This window comes from Salmo salar, chromosome ssa09 (genome assembly GCF_905237065.1).
Source record: "Salmo salar chromosome ssa09, Ssal_v3.1, whole genome shotgun sequence".
Lineage (NCBI taxonomy): Eukaryota > Metazoa > Chordata > Actinopteri > Salmoniformes > Salmonidae > Salmo > Salmo salar.
In genome coordinates, this window is record NC_059450.1 from 120,072,391 (window position 1) to 120,092,166 (window position 19,776).

General features: G+C 42.9%; 1 protein-coding gene across 1 annotated transcript in view; it reads left to right on the forward strand.

Moving 5' to 3' along the window:
• The window catches only part of LOC106612643 (immunoglobulin superfamily member 11), a 124,443-nt gene that overhangs the window by 94,665 nt on the left and 10,002 nt on the right, over nucleotides 1–19,776 (forward strand). The window contains exons 3-6 of the mRNA XM_014213999.2: nucleotides 9,354–9,517; nucleotides 16,271–16,478; nucleotides 16,903–17,058; nucleotides 18,218–18,340. Coding sequence (XP_014069474.2) covers nucleotides 9,354–9,517; nucleotides 16,271–16,478; nucleotides 16,903–17,058; nucleotides 18,218–18,340 — 651 coding nt within the window. The remainder of the gene's footprint in view (nucleotides 1–9,353; nucleotides 9,518–16,270; nucleotides 16,479–16,902; nucleotides 17,059–18,217; nucleotides 18,341–19,776) is intronic.

The window sequence follows — 19,776 nt, forward strand, 5'->3', positions numbered from 1 at the left end:
GATATTGTTTAGGACCTTGAGTGTGGCTGAGGTGCACCCATGACCAGCTCTGAAACCAGATTGCATAGCGGAGAAGGTGCGGTGGGATTCGAAATGGTCGGTAATTTGTTTGTTGACTTGGCTTTCGAAGACCTTAGAAAGGCAGGGTAGGATAGATATAGGTCTGTAGCAGTTTGGGTCAAGACGTTTAAAAAAAAAAAAAATCAAGAGTGTCCCCTCCTTTGAAGAGGGGGATGACAGCAGCTGCTTTCCAATCTTTTGGAATCTCAGACGACACGGAAGAGAGATTGAACAGGCTAGTAATAGGGGTTGCAACAATTTCGGCAGATAATTTTAGAATGAAAGGGTCCAGATTGTCTAGCCTGGCTGATTTGTAGGGGTCCAGATTTTGCAGCTCTTTCAGAACATCAGCTGACTGGATTTGGGAGAAGGAGAAATGGGGAAGGCTTGGGCGAGTAGCTGTGGGGGGTGCAGTGCTGTTGACCGCAGTAGGGGTAGCCAGGTGGAAAGCATGGCCAGCCGATGGAAAAATGCTTATTGAAATTCTCAATTACAGTGGATTTATCGGAGGTGACAGAGTTTCCTATCCTCATCATCCGGTGACCAGCTGAATTCCCCAGCCAGTCAGCATTGACGTTGTGCAGGGCAGACTGAAGACACTAGGCTAGGCTAAGCCCCGTTGTTTTGCTCCAGCCCAGCCAAGGTTGTGTGCAGAAGCTATGGGGGCACCGTGATAAAATATGAATTAGTTTCTTTAATGTAGTCCCTCAGGTGGCTTCAGAGTGAGCAACTCGAGTCTCATCCCCCCTCTGTTCTGTTCCACACATCATGCAAGGAGCTGCATGTTCCTCAGAAACAGCTTTTAGAACACTGTTTATTACTTTTTTTGTTCATGTCAAACATTTATGCCGCTGTACTGTTGAGTCCAATGATTCTATGATGAGGAATTCACAGGTTTCAAAATCAGAGACGATATGGGTAGTCATAGTCCGTTCATGGAGAAGTTATTTGATATAGAGGACATCTTAAAGGTTAACAAGTGAAGCTTGAAAGATGTACGCTAAAGCAGAGACAAAGCAAACAGTGTTGCTTGTTAGAGGAGTGCAATTTCCGAGAACGCTTGTTTTTTCCCCCCTTCTCTGCGACGCTTTGAGCGGAGTCATTTGGAAGGTGCCAAGAAGCAGCTGGGCCCAGCTACCACCTGAGTTTCACACGGTAGGGCCTCGCGGGGCCCTCACAGATCACAGGCCCTCTCTGTGAAAGCACCGCACTGTGAAGCCCCTGGGCCCCAACAAGGCCAGGGACAAATAACCCTTGGTTGTGTGTGTGTGTGTGTGTGTGTGTGTGTGTGTGTGTGTGTGTGTGTGTGTGTGTGTGTGTGTGTGGCTCCATGTTTCTGCCTCCTACTGACTTTTTGTCTTTGGGAACACTTTGGTCTGGTTCCTGTCGTTCTGTTGCTGTCCAGAGGTTCAACAGTCATGGCAAGGCCACTGGGAGTGTGTATGAATTCAGAATGGTGTATATGTGAGAAGAGATTGGGGAAGCAGGGATGTACCCAACACAAGCAACTTGGTGCCATTCACATCACATCAGCTTTCCTTCCTTTCAAGAGCATTAGAATAGCACTCATTTTTGGGTGCTGGTAAAGAAATCCCAAAAGGGACTATTTTTCAAAGATGAATAAAAAAGGGACTATGTTTCCGTAGTGACCCAGCTGAGTGATGAGGTTAGATCTTTCCACCATCCTCGAGTGCGGTGTTTGTTTTAGCCTCAGGCCACCCAGTGATGGTACAGCAGCAGTGTACGCCAGCCCAGCAGCAGTAGATCAGAGCATCAGGGCATCTGTTGGAAACAGAAATGAAAGTAGCAACATGAATAAAAGAACCCCATGAATAAAAGCACGGGCCTGTGATGCAAATGAGCTGGCTGGGAGTGAGGAATTTAGAGTGAGGCTGACTCGCCCATGGCAGAGGTGCTACTGTGATGGCATGGAGAGCTGTACACAGAGCGAGAGAGAGATAAAATGATGTGTTTTCACTTCCATCCCCTATGCTCATTTGTAGCATGGCAGGCTTCCTATAGGCATCAAGGGCACTGGCGCACAATAGAAGACGGTTGTCATGTCTAAATCAACTCTGATCCAATGACTCCTTGTGGATTTTTTGATCTCAGTAGGATATTCTCACATCATTTAACCACTGTGTGTGTAAAAGAGAGAGAGAGACAGATCTCCTCGCAGTGGTATGGTTCCCATGCATTAATAAACAGGAATTCTTAACACTCGGCTCCTGGATGAAAAGAGGAATCTGTTTTAAGCGAGATGTCCGCTGCAGGCTCTTTTAGGACTGCCTAAGGTGACTTTTTCCATTAGAGTTCCCTAGGAACACAAACACAGCCTCACTCCCACTGTCGGTGAATGGACATATATACTGTACAGTACAGTCGACCTCCAGAGAAGAGGGGTAGTGCATAATAAAGCCCAGTTAGCGGTAGTAGTAGTGTACTCCACATCCTTCCAGGCTGGCTCTGGGGCTTCAGCAGTGGAATGGAAGACAGGATGTCTATTAAAAAGTCATGGGACGAGTGGGGTAAACAAATGGGTGTGACATTTAGCTCATTAGCATTACACACTGTCCTACACAAGCCGAGAGAGGGGGAACACGTCGATGTACAGTACTTAGCACTCAAGCGTGAGTGGTTCAACTCCAAACTCGTATGCTGGTAGGTTTGATTACCAACAACGACGAGGTGAGAGCCCTCGGAATGTGGTGTCAGGAAAATAACCTCACACTCAATGTCAACAAAACAAAGGAGATGATCGTGGACTTCAGGAAACAGCAGAGGGAGCACCCCCCTATCCACATCGATGGGACAGTAGTGGAGAAAGTTTTAAGTTCCTTGGCGTACACATCACGGACAAACTGAAATGGTCCAACCACACAGACAGTATGGTGAAGAAGGCGCAGCAACGCCTCTTCAACCTCAGGAGGCTGAAGAAATTCGGCTTGTCACCAAAAACACTCACAAACTTTTACAGCTGCACAATCGAGAGCATCCTGTCGAGATGTATCACCGCCTGGTACTGCTACTGCTCCGTCCATAACCGTAAGGCTCTCCAGAGGGTAGTGAGGTCTGCCCAATGCATCACCGGGGGCAAACTACCTGCCCTCCAGGACACCTACACCACCTGATGTCACAGGAAGGCCAAAAAGATCATCAAGGACAACAACCACCCGAGCCACTGCCTGTTCACCCCGCTATCATCCAGAAGGCGAGGTCAGTACAGGTGCATCAAAGCTGGGACCGAGAGACTGAAAAACAGCTACTATCTCAAGGCCATCAGACTGTTAAACAACCATCACTAACATTGAGTGGCTGCTGCCAACATACTGACTCAACTCCAGCCACTTTAATAATGGAAAAATGTATGTAATAAATGTGTCACTCTTTAAACAATGCCACTTCATATAATGTTTACATACCCTACATTACTCATCTCATATGTATATACTGTACTCTATACCATCTACTGCATCTTGCCATATTGATGTAATGTATCACTAGCCACTTTAAACAATGCCACTTTTATATGTTTACATACCCTACATTACTCATCTCATATGTATATACTGTACTCTATACTATCCACTGCATCTTGCCTATGCCGTTCTATACCATCACTCATTCATATATTTTTCTTATGTACATATTCTTATTCATTCCTTTACACTTGTGTGTATAAGGTAATTGTTATGAAATTGTTAGGTTAGATTACTCGTTGGATATTACTGCATTGTCGGAACTAGAAGCACAAGCATTTCGCTACACTCGCATTAACATCTGCTAACCATGTGTATGTGACAAATAAAATTTGATTTGATTTGAACTACAAGACTAGGTTTGAGCAATTCAATATCTACACCAATGCTTTATCATAAAAGGACGGTTCCCTTACTCTTTCTGTGGACACTTTATTTATGCATGAGCATTTCATTTTTCAGAGCTTCCCCACTGGGTACAGACGTCCCTTAAATGTCTAGTTTTGGTAGAGTTGTCAGCTGACGTGAAATCAACAGAAAATGTCACCATGTCTGTGGATTTAGGTTTAAAAAAAGACTAAATTCTCTTACGTTGATGACTTTTTGCAATTTCCAATCAGTTTTCCAAGTTGATTCAACGTCATCACATGTCATTTTTGTTGTTGAAATTACGTGGAAACAATGCTGATTCAACCAATTTTTGACAAGTAGATCCAGGCTGTATCACAACCGGCCGTGATTGGGAGTCCCAAAGGGCGGCGCACAATTGGCCCAGCGTCATCCGGGTTTGGCCGGGGTAGGCCGTCATTGTAAATAAGAATTTGTTCTTAACTGACTTGCCTAGTTAAATAAAGGGTAAATAAATCTATAAAAATAAAGAAGAGCTGGTGCAGCTCTCTCTCACAGAAAAGAGAAACATAAAAAAACTAAAACATGTGAAGTGGTCAACTGATTATTCATGTAGTTTTTCGAACAAACATTCACATTCTGGTGACCTTATGAGGGTTTAGTAAAATGGGCGTACAGGAATCCATTGCCAAACCATAAATTAAAAATGTTTCAGGTGGTACTGTACATTTCTCCTTGAGGCCTCTTATCTAAGGATGGCGCGGGAACGGGTATGGGAGTGGATTCTGGCTGGTATGCTGGGGCTGTTCTGACTCCTCATCAGCCCATTACATTTTAAGATACATCACTAAGTACTTTTAGTAGTCCATTATCCACCCTTAAGTACTCACAAGTTTGGGTATACCATTTAACAGTCTTGGACATGGCCATTTTCACTTTTCCACCAACAGGTTAAGCACTGCAAAACTATCAGGCATGCCAGCCGATCACTTTGCCTTCCTTTGGTGTTAGATCTAGCAACTCAAATGTCACTCAATTTCCCCAATGCTTTGTGTGTTCCCAAGGGATGGCCAGGCCATGTGCATACATCTCTCCAGGCAGTAAGATTTGAGTGTGGTGCATTCTGCAGTCATGAGAGCTTAGGCTCTTGAGCACTTGTCCCCATAATCCAGTTTTTTGAAAAGGAGACTCCAGCTGTTCGGGGCAGAAAGCTGCAGCCTTGGAGGAGTTTGGAAAAGATAAGCGCTTGTGTCTTCCATTTTGCCTCAAGGACCTTTTTCTTCTCGTGCGACTGGCTTTCTTTCTTTCTTTGCACTGCTTTATCTACTTTTAGAATACACTTATTATAGGGCTGAGAAAGTATTAAAAATGTATGTTCGGCCTCCCGAGTGGCGCAGTGGTCTAAGGCACTGCATCACAGTGCTAGCTGTGTCACTAGAGATCCTGGTTTGAGTCCAGGCTCTGTCTCAGCCAGCCGTGACCGGGAGACCCATGGGGCGGTGCACCATTGGCCCAGTGTTGTCCGGGTTAGGGGAGGGTTTGGCCGGCAGGGATGTTCTTGTCCAATTGTGCACTAGCGACTCCTGTGGCGGGCCGAGTGCGCAATGCACGCTGACACGGTCGCCAGGTGTATGGTGTTTCCTCTGACACATTGGTGCGGCTGGCTTCCGGGTTAAGCGGGCATTGTGTCAAGAACCAGTGCCACTTGGCTGGGTTGTGTTTCAGAGGATGCACGACTCTCGACCTTTGCCTCTCTCGAGTCTGTATGTGAGTTGCAGCGATGAGATAAGACTGTAATTACCAATTGGATACCATGAAAAAGTGGTAAAAAAAATCAAATACATATGTTCATGTCTTTTGGGTTCAGAACAGACCTGGGTTCAGATATTATTTGAAATCGTTTAAATATTTTGAGCGTTTCATTGTGGCGGCCTGGAGTGCCAGATGGGCGGGGTTGGCACTTTTGGAACAATTTCATTGGCTCCTTTGCGCCAGGCTAGCTCACTAAGTGCAGCTAAAGTATTTGAAAGAAAACAAAATTCTACTAGAATCCAGATTTGGTTGTTTGGGTTCAGAGGTTTGAGTTGTTCCATTGAAATGGGACCTCCATGGCTTTGAAAAAAATCTCCTGAGGTCAAGGATGGATCACAGTCACCTAAGGCCATACATAGCCTGTGTTATATTAATTTATATTCCTTTCTTGTTGTATTAACTTCCTTCATTTCTCACTAATCTGAGATAAATGTAGAGATTGATTTAGAAACAAATCATTGGAGTTTCTCAGTATTAGAGATGAATAGACTGACCTTTACAATTGTTGACAGTGACTTTTTTAGATTATTTTATAAACTTTCTCAGATTTGACCTGAAAGACAATAATAGCCTGACAGCCACATTGTAAAGTAGAAGCAAAGCTTGAGAGCAATTGAGTGGCAGTAGCCACAACATCTTAATATGTTTGTAATATCGCAGAGAAGTGTTTCAACCAGGCCTACCTTTAATGCTTTAGTCTCTATTCCATTGGGTTTAAAGGCCCAATGCAGGCATTTGTATCTACATATCAAATCATTTCTGGGAAACAATTTAGTACCTTTCTCTAATAGTTTTCCCTTAAAATGGTAAAAAATAAACAGAAATAACAAAAATAATTTCTCAAGCAAGACTTTTGCTGGAACTGGTGTGAGTGGGGAGGGGGAAATTGAAAACTGGCTGTTACTGGCAGAGAGGTTTGGAACTCTTTGTTATTGGTCTATTCAAACTTATACTGCCTGGTGATGGCACCAGGCAAGCGAAAACCCGCTGATTATAACGTCCTGTGTAGAGGATCTTTTCAACCAGAAATGTTCAGGAAATAACTCTGATGCAATTTTTTCACACATTTACAGTGTTAGTTTCAGCAGATGTCAAATCAAATCAAAGTTTATTTGTCACGTGCGCCGAATACAACAGGTGTAGACAGTGAAATGCTTACTTACAAGCTCTAACCAATAGTGCGAAAAAAAGGTGTGTGTGTGTAGGTAAGTAAAGAAATAAAACAACAGTAAAAAGACATTTGAAAATAAGAGTAGCAAGGCTATATACAGACACCGGTTAGTCAGGTTTATTGAGGTAGTATGTACATGTAGGTATGGTTAAAGTGACTATGCATATATGATGAACAGAGTAGCAGTAGCGTAAAAAAGAGGGGTTGGCGGGTGATGGGTGGGACACAATGCAGATAGCCCGGTTAGCCAATGTACGGGAGCACTGGTTGGTCGGCCCAATTGTGGTAGTATGTACATGAACGTATAGTTAAAGTGACTATGCATATTAGAGGTCAACCGATTATGCTTTTTCAACGCCGATACCGATTATTGGAGGATCAAAAAAAAGCCGATACCAATTAATCGGCCGATTTTGTATTTTTTTTGTAATAATGACAATTACAACAATACTGAATGAACACTTATTTTAACTTAATATAATACATCAATAAAATCAATTTAGCCTCAAATAAATAATGAAACATGTTCAATTTGGTTTAAATAATGCAAAAACTAAGTGTTGGAGAAGAAAGTAAAAGTGCAATATGTGCCATGTAAAAAAGCTAACGTTTAAGTTCTTTGCTCAGAACATGAGAACATTTGAAATCTGGTGATTCCTTTTAACATGAGTCTTCAATATTCCCAGGTAAGAAGTTTTAGGCTGTAGTTATTATAGGACTAAATCTCTCTATACCATTTGTATTTCATATACCTTTGACTATTGGATGTTCTTATAGGCACTTTAATATTGCCAGTGTAACAGTATAGCTTCCGTCCCTCTCCTCGCCCCTACCTGGGCTCGAACCAGGAACACATCGACAACTGCCACCCTCGAAGCATCGTTACCCATCGCTCCACAAAAGCCGCGGCCCTTGCCGAGCAAGGGGAACAACTACTCCAAGTCTCAGAGTGAGTGACGTTTGAAACGCTATTAGCGCACACCCCACTAACTAGCTAGCCATTTCACATCGGTTACACCAGCCTAATCTCGGGAGTTGATAGGCTTGAAGTCATAAACAGCTCAATGCTTGAAGCACAGCGAAGAGCTGCTGGCAAACGCACGAAAGTGCTGTTTGAATGAATGCTTACGAGCCTGCTGCTGCCTACCATCGCTCAGTCAGACTGCTCTATCAAATATCAAATCATAGACTTAATTATAACATAATAACACACAGAAATACGAGTGTGTTCTTAACTGACTTGCCTAGTTAAATAAAGGTGTACATTTTTTTTTTACACATTACCGATTGTTATGAAAACGTGAAATCGGCCCTAATTAATCGGCCATTCCGATTAATCGGTCGACCTCTAATGCATATAAGATAAACAGAGAGTAGCAGCAGCGTAAAAGAGGGGCGTAAAAGAGCAGCGTAAAAGAGATGTACTATATGATACAAAACAAAGGAAAAACACTTTTTACTGCAATGGGCCTTTAAAACTCTGTTGCTAGCCTGTGTGGTACACTGTCTCTCAAGACGTGCTCACTGAGATTCTCGTGTTTCTCTCCTTCTGGAGCTTGGGCTCCGGGCTGAAGTGTTCTTGCCAGAGGAACAACGCGTAGGAAGTGATTTTAGTCAGACAAGGAAGGAGCAACGTGTCAGTGATAATAACGTGACAGCTGGCTACATGCATACTCCTACCTATACAATTGGTTTATGTCAGCATCATCATCCTGCATTATGGACTCAGGACATGCCAAATTTCTCTAAGTTGATTATGGGCATTGTGTTCCTCACTATGTCCAGATAAGATTACTCCCACCCCCCCTCTATCTATTTCATGACAGCTAAACAGGATACCGATTGGTTCATTTGGGATGATAGCAAACCGATCCTACTGTTCGTATAGATAGAGTTGGTGGCCTATAGAGGGTTGGCAAAAGTACACATGATATAGTCATTAGTATTCCTGCTTTTCTTGTATATGTTTAGTTTGTACATATTTGATGTGATATTTCAAAATAGACTTGGATGTTTGTTTGGCTGTGGAGAACATTTTAAGGAGTAGCTCTGATATTACATTGTGTTTATTTTGCTGTGCAGATGGAAATGTTGAGATAGGGTTGGGTATGACGTTGTGCCATAAGATTAAACGTGACCTTTCGGTTTGAAATATACTGCATATCCATTTAGAGGTACATTATGCTGGAACTTTACTCTTCAACCATAGGAGATTTGAGAAACAATTATTGGAATTATGGAGTGACTGAAATACTTTCTGCCCATGATTCACCAATAACTCCAAGAGCAGGGATCTCAGTGATATCTAGTCTAAATGAGTTAACCTTACTTTTAGGCTATATCAAAACAAAAGCATTTAAATGTTTTCGAGTATGACTTGCTGTTAAATATTTCAGATACAGGAAATGTCTCTATCCACAGTAAATTTTTACAGAAATGTTTCTATCCACCCACTAAATCTCTCGGTATGTTTTTCTCTGTAGTGAGTGTGAGGGCGTTGGATGTCACAGTGACCCAGAGCAGCATCCAGGTAGCCCGCGGCCAGGCGGCCATCTTGCCCTGCTCCTTCTCCACCAGCGCTGCCCTCAACAACCTCAACATTATCTGGATGGTCATCCCGCTGTCCAATGCCAACCAGCCCGAACAGGTAAACCTCCTCTAAACATGTTTATGTGATCTGCGTAGTCTGTGTGCCTCAAAACCGTGTTATCCCTTTGAACTAAAGTCTAGGCATTAGCTGTAGAAAGCTAACACGTCTTCAGGACTCAGACAAGGTTACCAGCCCATACACCACCATCACATCCTTCTCCACAGTTCCATACACCTACGCTCCCTCCCTAACCAACAAAATCTCTCAACACAACTTTATTGACACGCCAGACTGGTCACCTCAGTGAGGATTTGTGAATATACTGTACTGTTTTCCCATGGGACCCACATGAGTCACACTCGGGACAACAATCACACTGCACGCATCTATGCCAGGCCACCCAGGTATTGTAGTGTTTGGAGTGTGGCGTGTACAGCACACGCCTGGCACACTGGACTAGTCCCTGTGAACATGAAGCATGTGCAGACTTTATCTATAGCCGAGCCAGAACCGTATGTAAGCGGCTGCTCCTGTATGCCCAAAGAAGGTCGCTGTTGTGGTTTAAGGCCATGAAACAAAGCACGCAGGTTTCTTCTGGCCCTTTGATTCGGTCTGATTTCCTCTCATCTGCAGCTGCAGGCGTCACAACCTCACCTGCCTCCAACACGTTTAACCTCATCCACATAACGTAATAATCTTATGCACTAATTAACCTGGAGCAGCTGTTCTCGCCACACACACAGGCACACATGCACACACACACTCAGATAAACACACGGATGAATGGGAGCACGCACACACATTCACACAATCAGGCAGACAAGCACACACATGCGTGGACACACACCACATACACGCACACACACAATGAGAAGTAATAACAGGGGTGTAACTTTGGTTTTAGAAGTGGGGGGGGCATAATTATATGCATATATTTATTCAGTCAGATAAACACTCCAAACAGCCTACCCGACCGCTCGGAGGCGTCCGCATGGTCCTAAAGCACAACGTTGCCTCGTTTTGTATCACATTCCAATGATAAAACTGGGTGTGACAAAAATGCAATTACAGAATGCAACTTTCACCGTCCCTGGTGAAAGTTGCGCCCCTGTGTAATAAACACACATACATGACACACACAGTGTAACCACACTCAGAAAAACATACTGTACATCGAGGTGCGTGCAACTGAAAAATACTTATCCAAGCACACATGTGCACACACACGCACCATGCTCACACACCACACCTACACACAAGGTTGCACTGCACAGGTATCTACATGCACACACACACACAGAGGCTGTTTTGACACAGTCAAATGCACAGATGGAGAGTGAATTGCTAACATCGAGCAATTGGCTGCCTTAACCTCCTTCACGCCTGTCTGAGCACCCTTTTGGTGTAAACGGCGAGGCTCGGGAAACATTGTGTCTGGATGATTCTAGCAGGAAGGAATTATTCCACCACATTCATTTGGTGACATAGTCTCAGAGGAGTACAGATGTGCCGTGTGTGTGTGCGTGCGCGTGTGTGTGTGTGTGTGTGTGTGTGCGCACGCCACTTCAGGCTTTCAGGCACCAAGACAACAGGATGAAGACAGAGTCAGCTCTAGGCTCACACGACAACACCTCATCAGAGCTACAGTACAGTATAGAAGGCACCTACACTCATCAACTTGGGTGAAGTAGTTTGAGTGCAGCACAAGCGTGTAAAATTGTCCACCTGTTACAATAGATATGTTTTGAACCAGAGTCAATACCAGTAGAATAACCAGTTGTAATTACCCGGTAACAAGCTAATAAATACATACAATTATGACCTAATGTACTTACCACTTCAGTTCGGTAGTACTGTGTCATTGTCTGTAGTTGACATGCTTATTAAAAGGGTAGTTACAGAAGATATTCTCTAAGAGTAATAGTGGAATAGTACCAGTAATATAAAGTATTGCCGTAAACCATTACAACATTTCGTACGGGTGCAAGTTCAGTGAATGCTTCAAATAGAGAAACTTTGCCATTGTTTTTAGTTCTATCACAAGCGTGCTAGTACTGCTTCTTCATGTTGTCTGGTGGGCTGTCTGAAAAGTTCACTGTGGTTTGAGTGTACACCGCTGCCAGTGTTGCGACAGCACAAGGCCACTCTGTAGGAAATGGTTGTCATGAATGATTATGGTTCGAGCCATACACCATGGATCATTTCTGAAATGATCTCATGAATGTAAGTTTATGACGCACGCATCATTTCTATAATAGAAAATAGGCAATTATGAAAAGGGTACAGTCATTTAAAGTCCAAAAGTTTTGTCACATGTGAAGTTTGATCACAGTGTCCCATTTTATATGATATAAAAATGATATGATTTATATTCATTTATATGATAAGTCTTTCTAAAAGAACCACAGGAGTGTTATCACTGGAAATGTCAGGCTTTGTGGGGCCCCTACTTTGAGCAAATTACGAGTCTTTTGGGCGTCAATATTCTAATGTTGGGATCGGTATCCAATTTATGGACTGAAAGGAAGCATTGACAATGCACACTAACTCTTCCTCACATACCAGACATAGGCCTATGCATACTTGTTTGTTTATTAGTGCAGACTCTCTGACTGCTTCGTGTATTTGGTATCTTTTAGACCATCCCTGAGGTCATGAATAATATATAAATAAGTTGTTGATAGAGTTTAGTTCACCCAGCTTTAGATTAAACGTGAGAACATCAGTTGTGCTCCTCAAAGACTCAACACTTAGAAACCAACCTTTTAGGCTGACTGACGATCATATCCCTCTGCTCACTTCGCGAAGAGAGCTCTTCTAATTCTTCTGTTTGTTTATTCTAATCTTTCATGTTTAGCCTCAGATTAAAGGGGCAATCTGCAGTAGCTACATATACTTTGGGACGGATACAGTGCCTTCGGAAAGTATTCAGACCCTTTGCCTTTTTCCACATTTTGTTAGGTTACAGCCTCACTCTGAAAGTGATTACATTTTGTCCTCATCAACCTACAGTGGATCGTACTTTAAAAGTTGCTGCGTACTGCAGCACAGCTTGCATGGTGCCGCAGAATTCTATGGCACGTTATTTAAGTGTCGGCCATTTTTTACCATTAATGCTAGTTAGTGCTAGTTTGACCACAAGAGGACATCTTTGAGAAGCATTTGATAGCCTTCAATAGTGGCTGTACTTGGGAATTTAAAAACTTTTTTGTAAGAACAAAGTATATGGGACTGATTTTAACAAATGTTGTACACACAATACCCCATAATGACAAAGCAAAGACTAGTTTTTAGATTCTTTTGCTAATTTATTAATAATAGAAAACTGAAATATCACATTTACATAAGTATTCAGACCCTTTACTCAGTACTTTGTTGAAGCACCTTTGTCAGCGATTACAGCCTTGAGTCTTCTTGGGTATGACACTACTAGCTTGGCACACCTGTATTTGGGGAGTTTCTCCCATTCTTCTTTGCAGATCCTGTCAGGCTCTGTCAGGTTGGATGGGGAGTGTGGCTTAACAGCTATTTTTAGGTCTCTCCAGAGATGTTCAATGGGGTTCAAGTCCGGGCTCTGGCTGGGCCACTCAAGGACATTCAGAGACTTGTCCCGAAGTCACTCCTGCGTTGTCTTAGCTGTGTGCTTAGGATCATTGTCCAGTTGGAAGGTGAACCTTCGCCCCAGTCTGAGTTCCTGAGCGCTCTGGAGCAGATTTTCATCAAGGATCTCTCTGTACTTTGCTCAGTTCATCTTTGCCTCAATCCTGACTAGTCTCCCAGTCCCTGCTGCTGAAAAATATCCCCACAACATGATGTTGCCACCACCATGCTTCACTGTAGGGATGGTGCCAGGTTTCCTCCAGAAGTGATGCTTGACATTCAGGCCAAAGAGTTCAATCTTGGTTTCCTCAGACCAGAGAATCTTGTTTCTCATGTTCTGAGAGTCTTTAGGTGCGCCTTTTGGCAAACTCCAAGCGGGCTGTCATGTGCTTTTACTGAGGAGTGGCTTCTGTCTGGCCACTCTACCATAAAGGCCTAATTGGTGGAGTGCTGCAAAGATGGTTATCCTTATGGAATTGTCTCCCATCCCCACAGAGGAACTCTAGAGCTCTGTCAGAGAGACATTCGGGTTCTTGGTCACCTCCCTGACCAAGGCCCTTCTCCCCTGATTGCTCAGTTTGGCCGAGCGGCCAGCTGTAGGAAGTGACTTGGTGCTTCCAAACTTATTCCATTTAAGAATGATGGAGGCCGGTGTATTCTTGCGGTCCTTCAATGCTGCAGAAATGTTTTGGTACCCTTCCCCAGATCTGTGCCTTGGCACAATCCTGTCTCTACGGACAATTCCTTCGACCTCATGGCTTGATTTTTGCTCTGACATGCACTGTCATCTGTGGGACCTTATAAAGACCGGTATGTGCCTTTCCAAATCATGTCCAATCAATTGAATTTACCACAGGTGGACTCCAATCAAGTTTTATAAACATCTCAAGGATGATCAATGGAAACAGGATGCACCTGAGCTCAATTTCGAGTCTCATACTGTAGCAAAGGGTCTGAATACTTATGTAAATATGGTATTTTTGTTTTTAATACATTTGCAAAATTTCAAAAACCTGTTTTCGCTTTGCATTATGGGGTATTGTGTGTAGATTTCTGAGGAAATTGTTTTATTTCATCCATTTCAGAATAAGGCTGTATGTAACGTAACAAAATGGGGAAAATGTCTTTCCGAAGTCACTGTATATATCGAATGATTCTTGAGGAATATCACTTAAATGCATCATGAGCTTAGTTCAACTCTTGTACTTCATCGGGACTCAAAATACCGTAGAAGCTTGTTTTACTCCAATGTTTGTAAACAAAGTTTATGTAAACAAACACTATATAGCCTCAAAATATGGTTTAAACTATACATTTGATATCATGGATGGTCAATACTTGCATCCGTAGCTCTGTCTATGAATTTGAGAGTGGTTACATTTCTTTAGCCCCATCCCTCAGCTTTTTAGCGAAACAGTGGTAGGGAGAGCGCTTTGTTATTGTTTCAACTGCTGATTGCTGCTTTAAGCCCGATTGCATGCAGACGGTGAGGCCGGGTGTGAAATGAATCTGTCCATTCTCCTTTACTCCCTAATAAACCACTGCTGTATCCTGATGCTGGGTTTTATAGGAAGTATAGGAGATGATCCAGACCAGGGTCGTACACCAGGGTCCTATTCACTAGGCACGAAATGGAAGAAAATGGGCCGAAACTATTTGAACTTGCCCAACCCATGTCATGGCTGATGAGAATGTTGGGAGGGGGGTTTGTTCATTGGTTTACAGGCAGGGAGAGGGAATGGGATAGCAAGAGGAATATGGCAGTGGACATGGTCTTTGGGGCCATGCCAGTTCTTACTAGGGATCACTGCCATTTGCACACTGGAGCGTTCAGCACTCAGGAAACTGCGGCGCCGCAATTTACATGGGGTTAAGCAGCAGGTTGTAGAGAGGGATGTAGGAAGGGACGGAGGGAGGAAGGGAGAGGGGAGAACATCACGCAGCGTTACTGAGATGGTTCTGTGAATCCCTGGGTCCTTTGAACAGAACAGTTCAATGGGTGTTTCAATCACCGCTGAATAGCCTCCCTGATTCCCCAGCATGCTTTTATGTGCCTGGCTGAAGGGTTAGGTGTTTTTTTATTTAGAAGGTGCGCACAAATGGCTGCTTCTATCAGAGTTCAAAGCAACAAAAAGCTTTTGAACACCTCCGACTCTCAAACCTGCAGCTCGGAAGAGCTCAAATCAACAGGTTTCATTTCAATAGTACTTATATTTTTCTGGATGTTTGTCCACTTGGCATCACTTTACTGAGGAGAAATTGCATTGCAGATGAATTGACCATGTCAATGGGGCTAGGCTTCTTCATATTATTACCATAGTTACCATAGTTTGGTGTTTTAGTTCCTTGTGTGTGATGGAAACCGTATGTTGACTATTGAGCTGTGCCCCTCTTTTTGCTCACAATTTTAAAGCTTGGAAGCGGCTCTTGAATTCATGCTTGTTGTAATTTAACATACTTGTATAGTTCAGGATATTTTAAAATGATCATATTCTGTGTATTATCATTCAAGAACATCTATGTTATACATGGACGGACCACCTTCCATCCTTTCAGTTGTCAAGCGATGCTTCAGTATATACTGCAACACTAGGTCGCCCTCTTGTGAAAGTTTGTTGCACCTGCACTCTTTAGTATCCAGAATCATCCACTCACTTGCCTGGCTGTTGATTCTCTGCTGTTTGGTTTTATTTAACTGTGGGATGAAGTATTGCATTTTAATTAACTTAATTAAACATTACTTGTTGAATTATCTCTAGTGTGTACCAGAGAGAGGTTTTTGAGTAACTTTCTACGATTACATTTAACCTCAGTGATTGTTTTTCCATTCACATTTAAGATACCGTCATACCCTTTATTTCCTCAAGATGAATCAATTCATTATGTTTGTACCTCAATATAAAGCTTGGCATCAATTGACATCTAGGTAATACACTTTCCTCTGCTGACCCAGGATGGACACAGTTGGCCACAGTTTCATGAACTCACATCTGGATCTACAGTGGACAGAACATCTCTGATGTTCCATTGAAATAGAAGTGGTCATTCGCACATGCTAGAAAAATAACAGAAAGGCCTGCACACTGTACGTTCCTAATGACCACCTAATGACCAACATTTCGATCCATAGGATCTTAGTTAGGTCAAACTAATGATATTCCATAGAAACGGTGTGAGTGAATCTCTGCCTTTTTGTCTTTCTCATCTCAGGTGATCATCTACCAAGGTGGCCAAGTGTTCAGTCTAGCCAACCACTTAAATGGCCGGGTGGGCTTCGTGGCCACCATGCCGAGCACAAGTGCCTCTATCTTCATCAACAACACCCAGCTGTCAGACACGGGGACCTACCAGTGCCTGGTCAACAACCTCCCCGACAGAGGGGGGCGCAACATCGGGGTCATCGGCCTCACCGTGCTGGGTAAAACACACACACTGCTGCATTAGAATTACAATTAAGGGGTTGCATACTATGCACATATAGCCTGGCAACTCTAACTTGACTACAGACCAGGCTACTGTGCATAGCCTACTGTGATAGAATGGATGCATTAAAAGTAGGAAGTGTAAACACATTGCATATTGTAAGAATTCTATTGTGTGACATTTATTGTGACAAATGAGTGTCCTAAGCTGGTTTAAAAGAGGACTCTTATAGCATGTTGGCACACCACAGTTCTGTTTGTGTATGCTATAAGAAAAAGACCTGCTTTAGATAGGTGCATCTGTTAAATTACTGAAATGTAACGTAACGTGTGAGACCCGATGCCTCTTCAGGAGGCTAGGATCTGTCTGTGCTGATCACTAAGGTACTAACTACACCCATCTCCTTTCGGTCTCTCCAGTGCCCCCGTCGGTGCCCTCGTGCCGTGTCCAGGGCACACTGGACGTGGGCGCTGACATCATGCTGATGTGCAGCAGTGAGGAGGGGATTCCCACACCCAGCTACGCCTGGGTGAAACTGGAGTCGCTGCCCAAGCTGCCCCACACCGCCATGCAAGGTATTAAACCCCTGGCCATGGGCGTGCCCTTTTGCCCCACCTTCGCTGGTAAATCAACAAGTATCTTTGGTAACGTCACCGTGGCTTCCGCCCACCCGCCCCCAACTCTGCCCCTCAGGGTGCCACCACCCACCCTGGTCCAGTTCAGAGCCTGCATTCACAAAGCATCTCAGAGTAGGAGTGCTGATATAGGATCAGCTGGTCAACAGTTCCAGTCATTTTATTCATTATGATCTACAAGGCAAACTGATCCTTGATCACCACTCTACTCTGAGACGTTTTTTTGAATACGGACCCAGTTTTGTGTGTGTGTGTGAGCCGTGCAGTGGCCTCTCCTCTCTCTCTCCAGCTGTGTCATCACAGCACAGTGTGATTCTTACCGTACTACACTACTGCTCACTTCAACACAAGGCTATCCTCCACAAGGACAAATCGGCTTAGGTTTCCTAAGGTTTCCTCACTCCTCCTCCTGCCTGTCTGTGTTGTTTTACACAGTAGATATCAACTGTACCAACACTGCCACCATGATATCTGTCTGCAAAACAGCCCATGTTACAGAGAAGAGGGTAGGGGTGAAATCTAGGCCAGTAATCTGGATTAAGTGCTTATGTGGTTTGTTCCAAGCTCCTATGGTAGCCTTTTCTTAAAGGCAGTAGTGTAATATAATGTAATACTCCATAAATTATCAGACATATGAACAACGGCACTGTAATTGGGTTTATATCAGCAAGGCACTGTATAATGTACAAAATATTCACCAGCCGTTTTGCGGTAAGTGATTTGGTGCCCTCTATTGGGTTTTTGCCAGTAGTCCCAGTTACTGTACCTTATCCTAAAGCAAGTTGAATAATGCTGTTATTTAAAGTAACATATCTGCATAATACTAAATAAGATGTGCTCAACAATAATTTCAACTGCCTAAATTATTAGAAATGATTTTGGTTATTTAAATTATGTAAGTAATGTATGAATGTTTTGGAACACGTTACAAGCAAATGGTTACATGAATTATTAGTCCTAAAGGAATTTCATTCATATTTAATCCCAATGTATTTTAATTAGATGTTTTTGTGTCTTGTCTATTTGTTCGGAGAATGTGGATGGTGTTCCCCAGTGATGTTTTAACCCTAGACTGGCATGGTTTGTGTTTAAACCCCAGACCAGATGCAAGGGACCGTAACACTAAGGAACATCAGTACCAGTACCTCTGGTCTGTACCAGTGTACAGCCTCCAACGCCATCGCCAAGAGCACCTGTCTACTCAACCTGCAGGTTGTGGCACGTAAGTACCCAACATAATGATGACATAAGCATGGTTTTGTGCAGTACCACTCGGAATAAAACATTTAAAAAAACCCTATTGGAACTTATCAATGTTAAATCCTTGGACCTGACCTTAAAAATATAAATGATATTGTTCAAAATGATTTCACTCTGGATATACTCAAGGATTTATATTTTATTTTTTAATTTGTCATTTTTTTAAAGGGGTAGATCAGCTTTAATATTGCAGATAGAAGCCACAGTCTATCAAAGTAATTGTCTGCATCATTTCCAATACCGCATATATATTTTTTGTAAATATATACAGTACAAGTCAATAGTTTGGACACATCTACTCATTCAAGGGTTTCTTAATTTTTATTTTTTTCTACATTGTAGAATAATAGTGAAGACATCAAAACTATGAAATAACACATATGGAATCATGTACACTACCGTTCAAAAGTTTGGTGTCACTTAGAAATGTCCTTGCTTTTGAAGGAAAAGCACATTTTTGTTGTCCATTAAAATAACATCAAACTGATCAGAAATACGGTGTAGACTTTGCTAATGTTTTAAATGTCTATTGTAGATGGAAATGGCTTATTTTTAATGGAATATCTACATAAGCGTACAGAGGCCCACTTTCAGCAATCATCACTCCTGTGTTCCAATGGCACGTTGTGTTAGCTAATCAAAGTTTATCATTTTAAAAAGGCTAATTGATCATTAGAAAACCTTGTGTTAAACAAATCAAATCAAAATATATTTTAGATTCTGGATTCTTCAAAGTAGCCAAACTTTGCCTTGATGACAGCTTTGCACACTCTTGGTATTTTCTCAACAAGCTTCATCTGGAAAGCTTTTCCAACAGTCTTGAAGGGGTTCCCACATATGCTGAGCACTTGTTGGCTGCTTGTCCTTCACTCCACAGTCCAACTCATCCTAGATCATCTCAACTGGGTTGAGTTCGGGTGATTGTGGATGCCAGGTCATCTGATGCAGCTCTCCATCACTCTTATTCTTGGTCAAATAGCCCTTACACAGCCTGGAGGTGTGTTTTGGGTCCTTGTCCTGTTGAAAAACAAATGATAGTCCCACTAAGTGCAAACCAGATGGGATGGCGTATCGCTGCAGAATGCTGTGGTAACCATGCTGGTTAAGTGTGCCTTAAATTCTAAATAAATCACTGACAGTGTCACCAGCAAAGCACCACCACACCATCACACCTCCTCCTCCATGCTTCAAGGTGGGAACCACACACGCAGAGATCATCCATTCACCTACTCTGCATCTCACTAAGACACAGTGTTTGGAACCAAAAATCTCAAATTTGGTTTCATCAGACCAAAGGACAGATTTCCACCGGTCTAATGTCCATTGCTCGTGTTTCTTGGCCAAAGCAAGTCTCTTCTTCTTATTGGTGTGATTTATTAGTGGTTTCTTTGCAGCCTT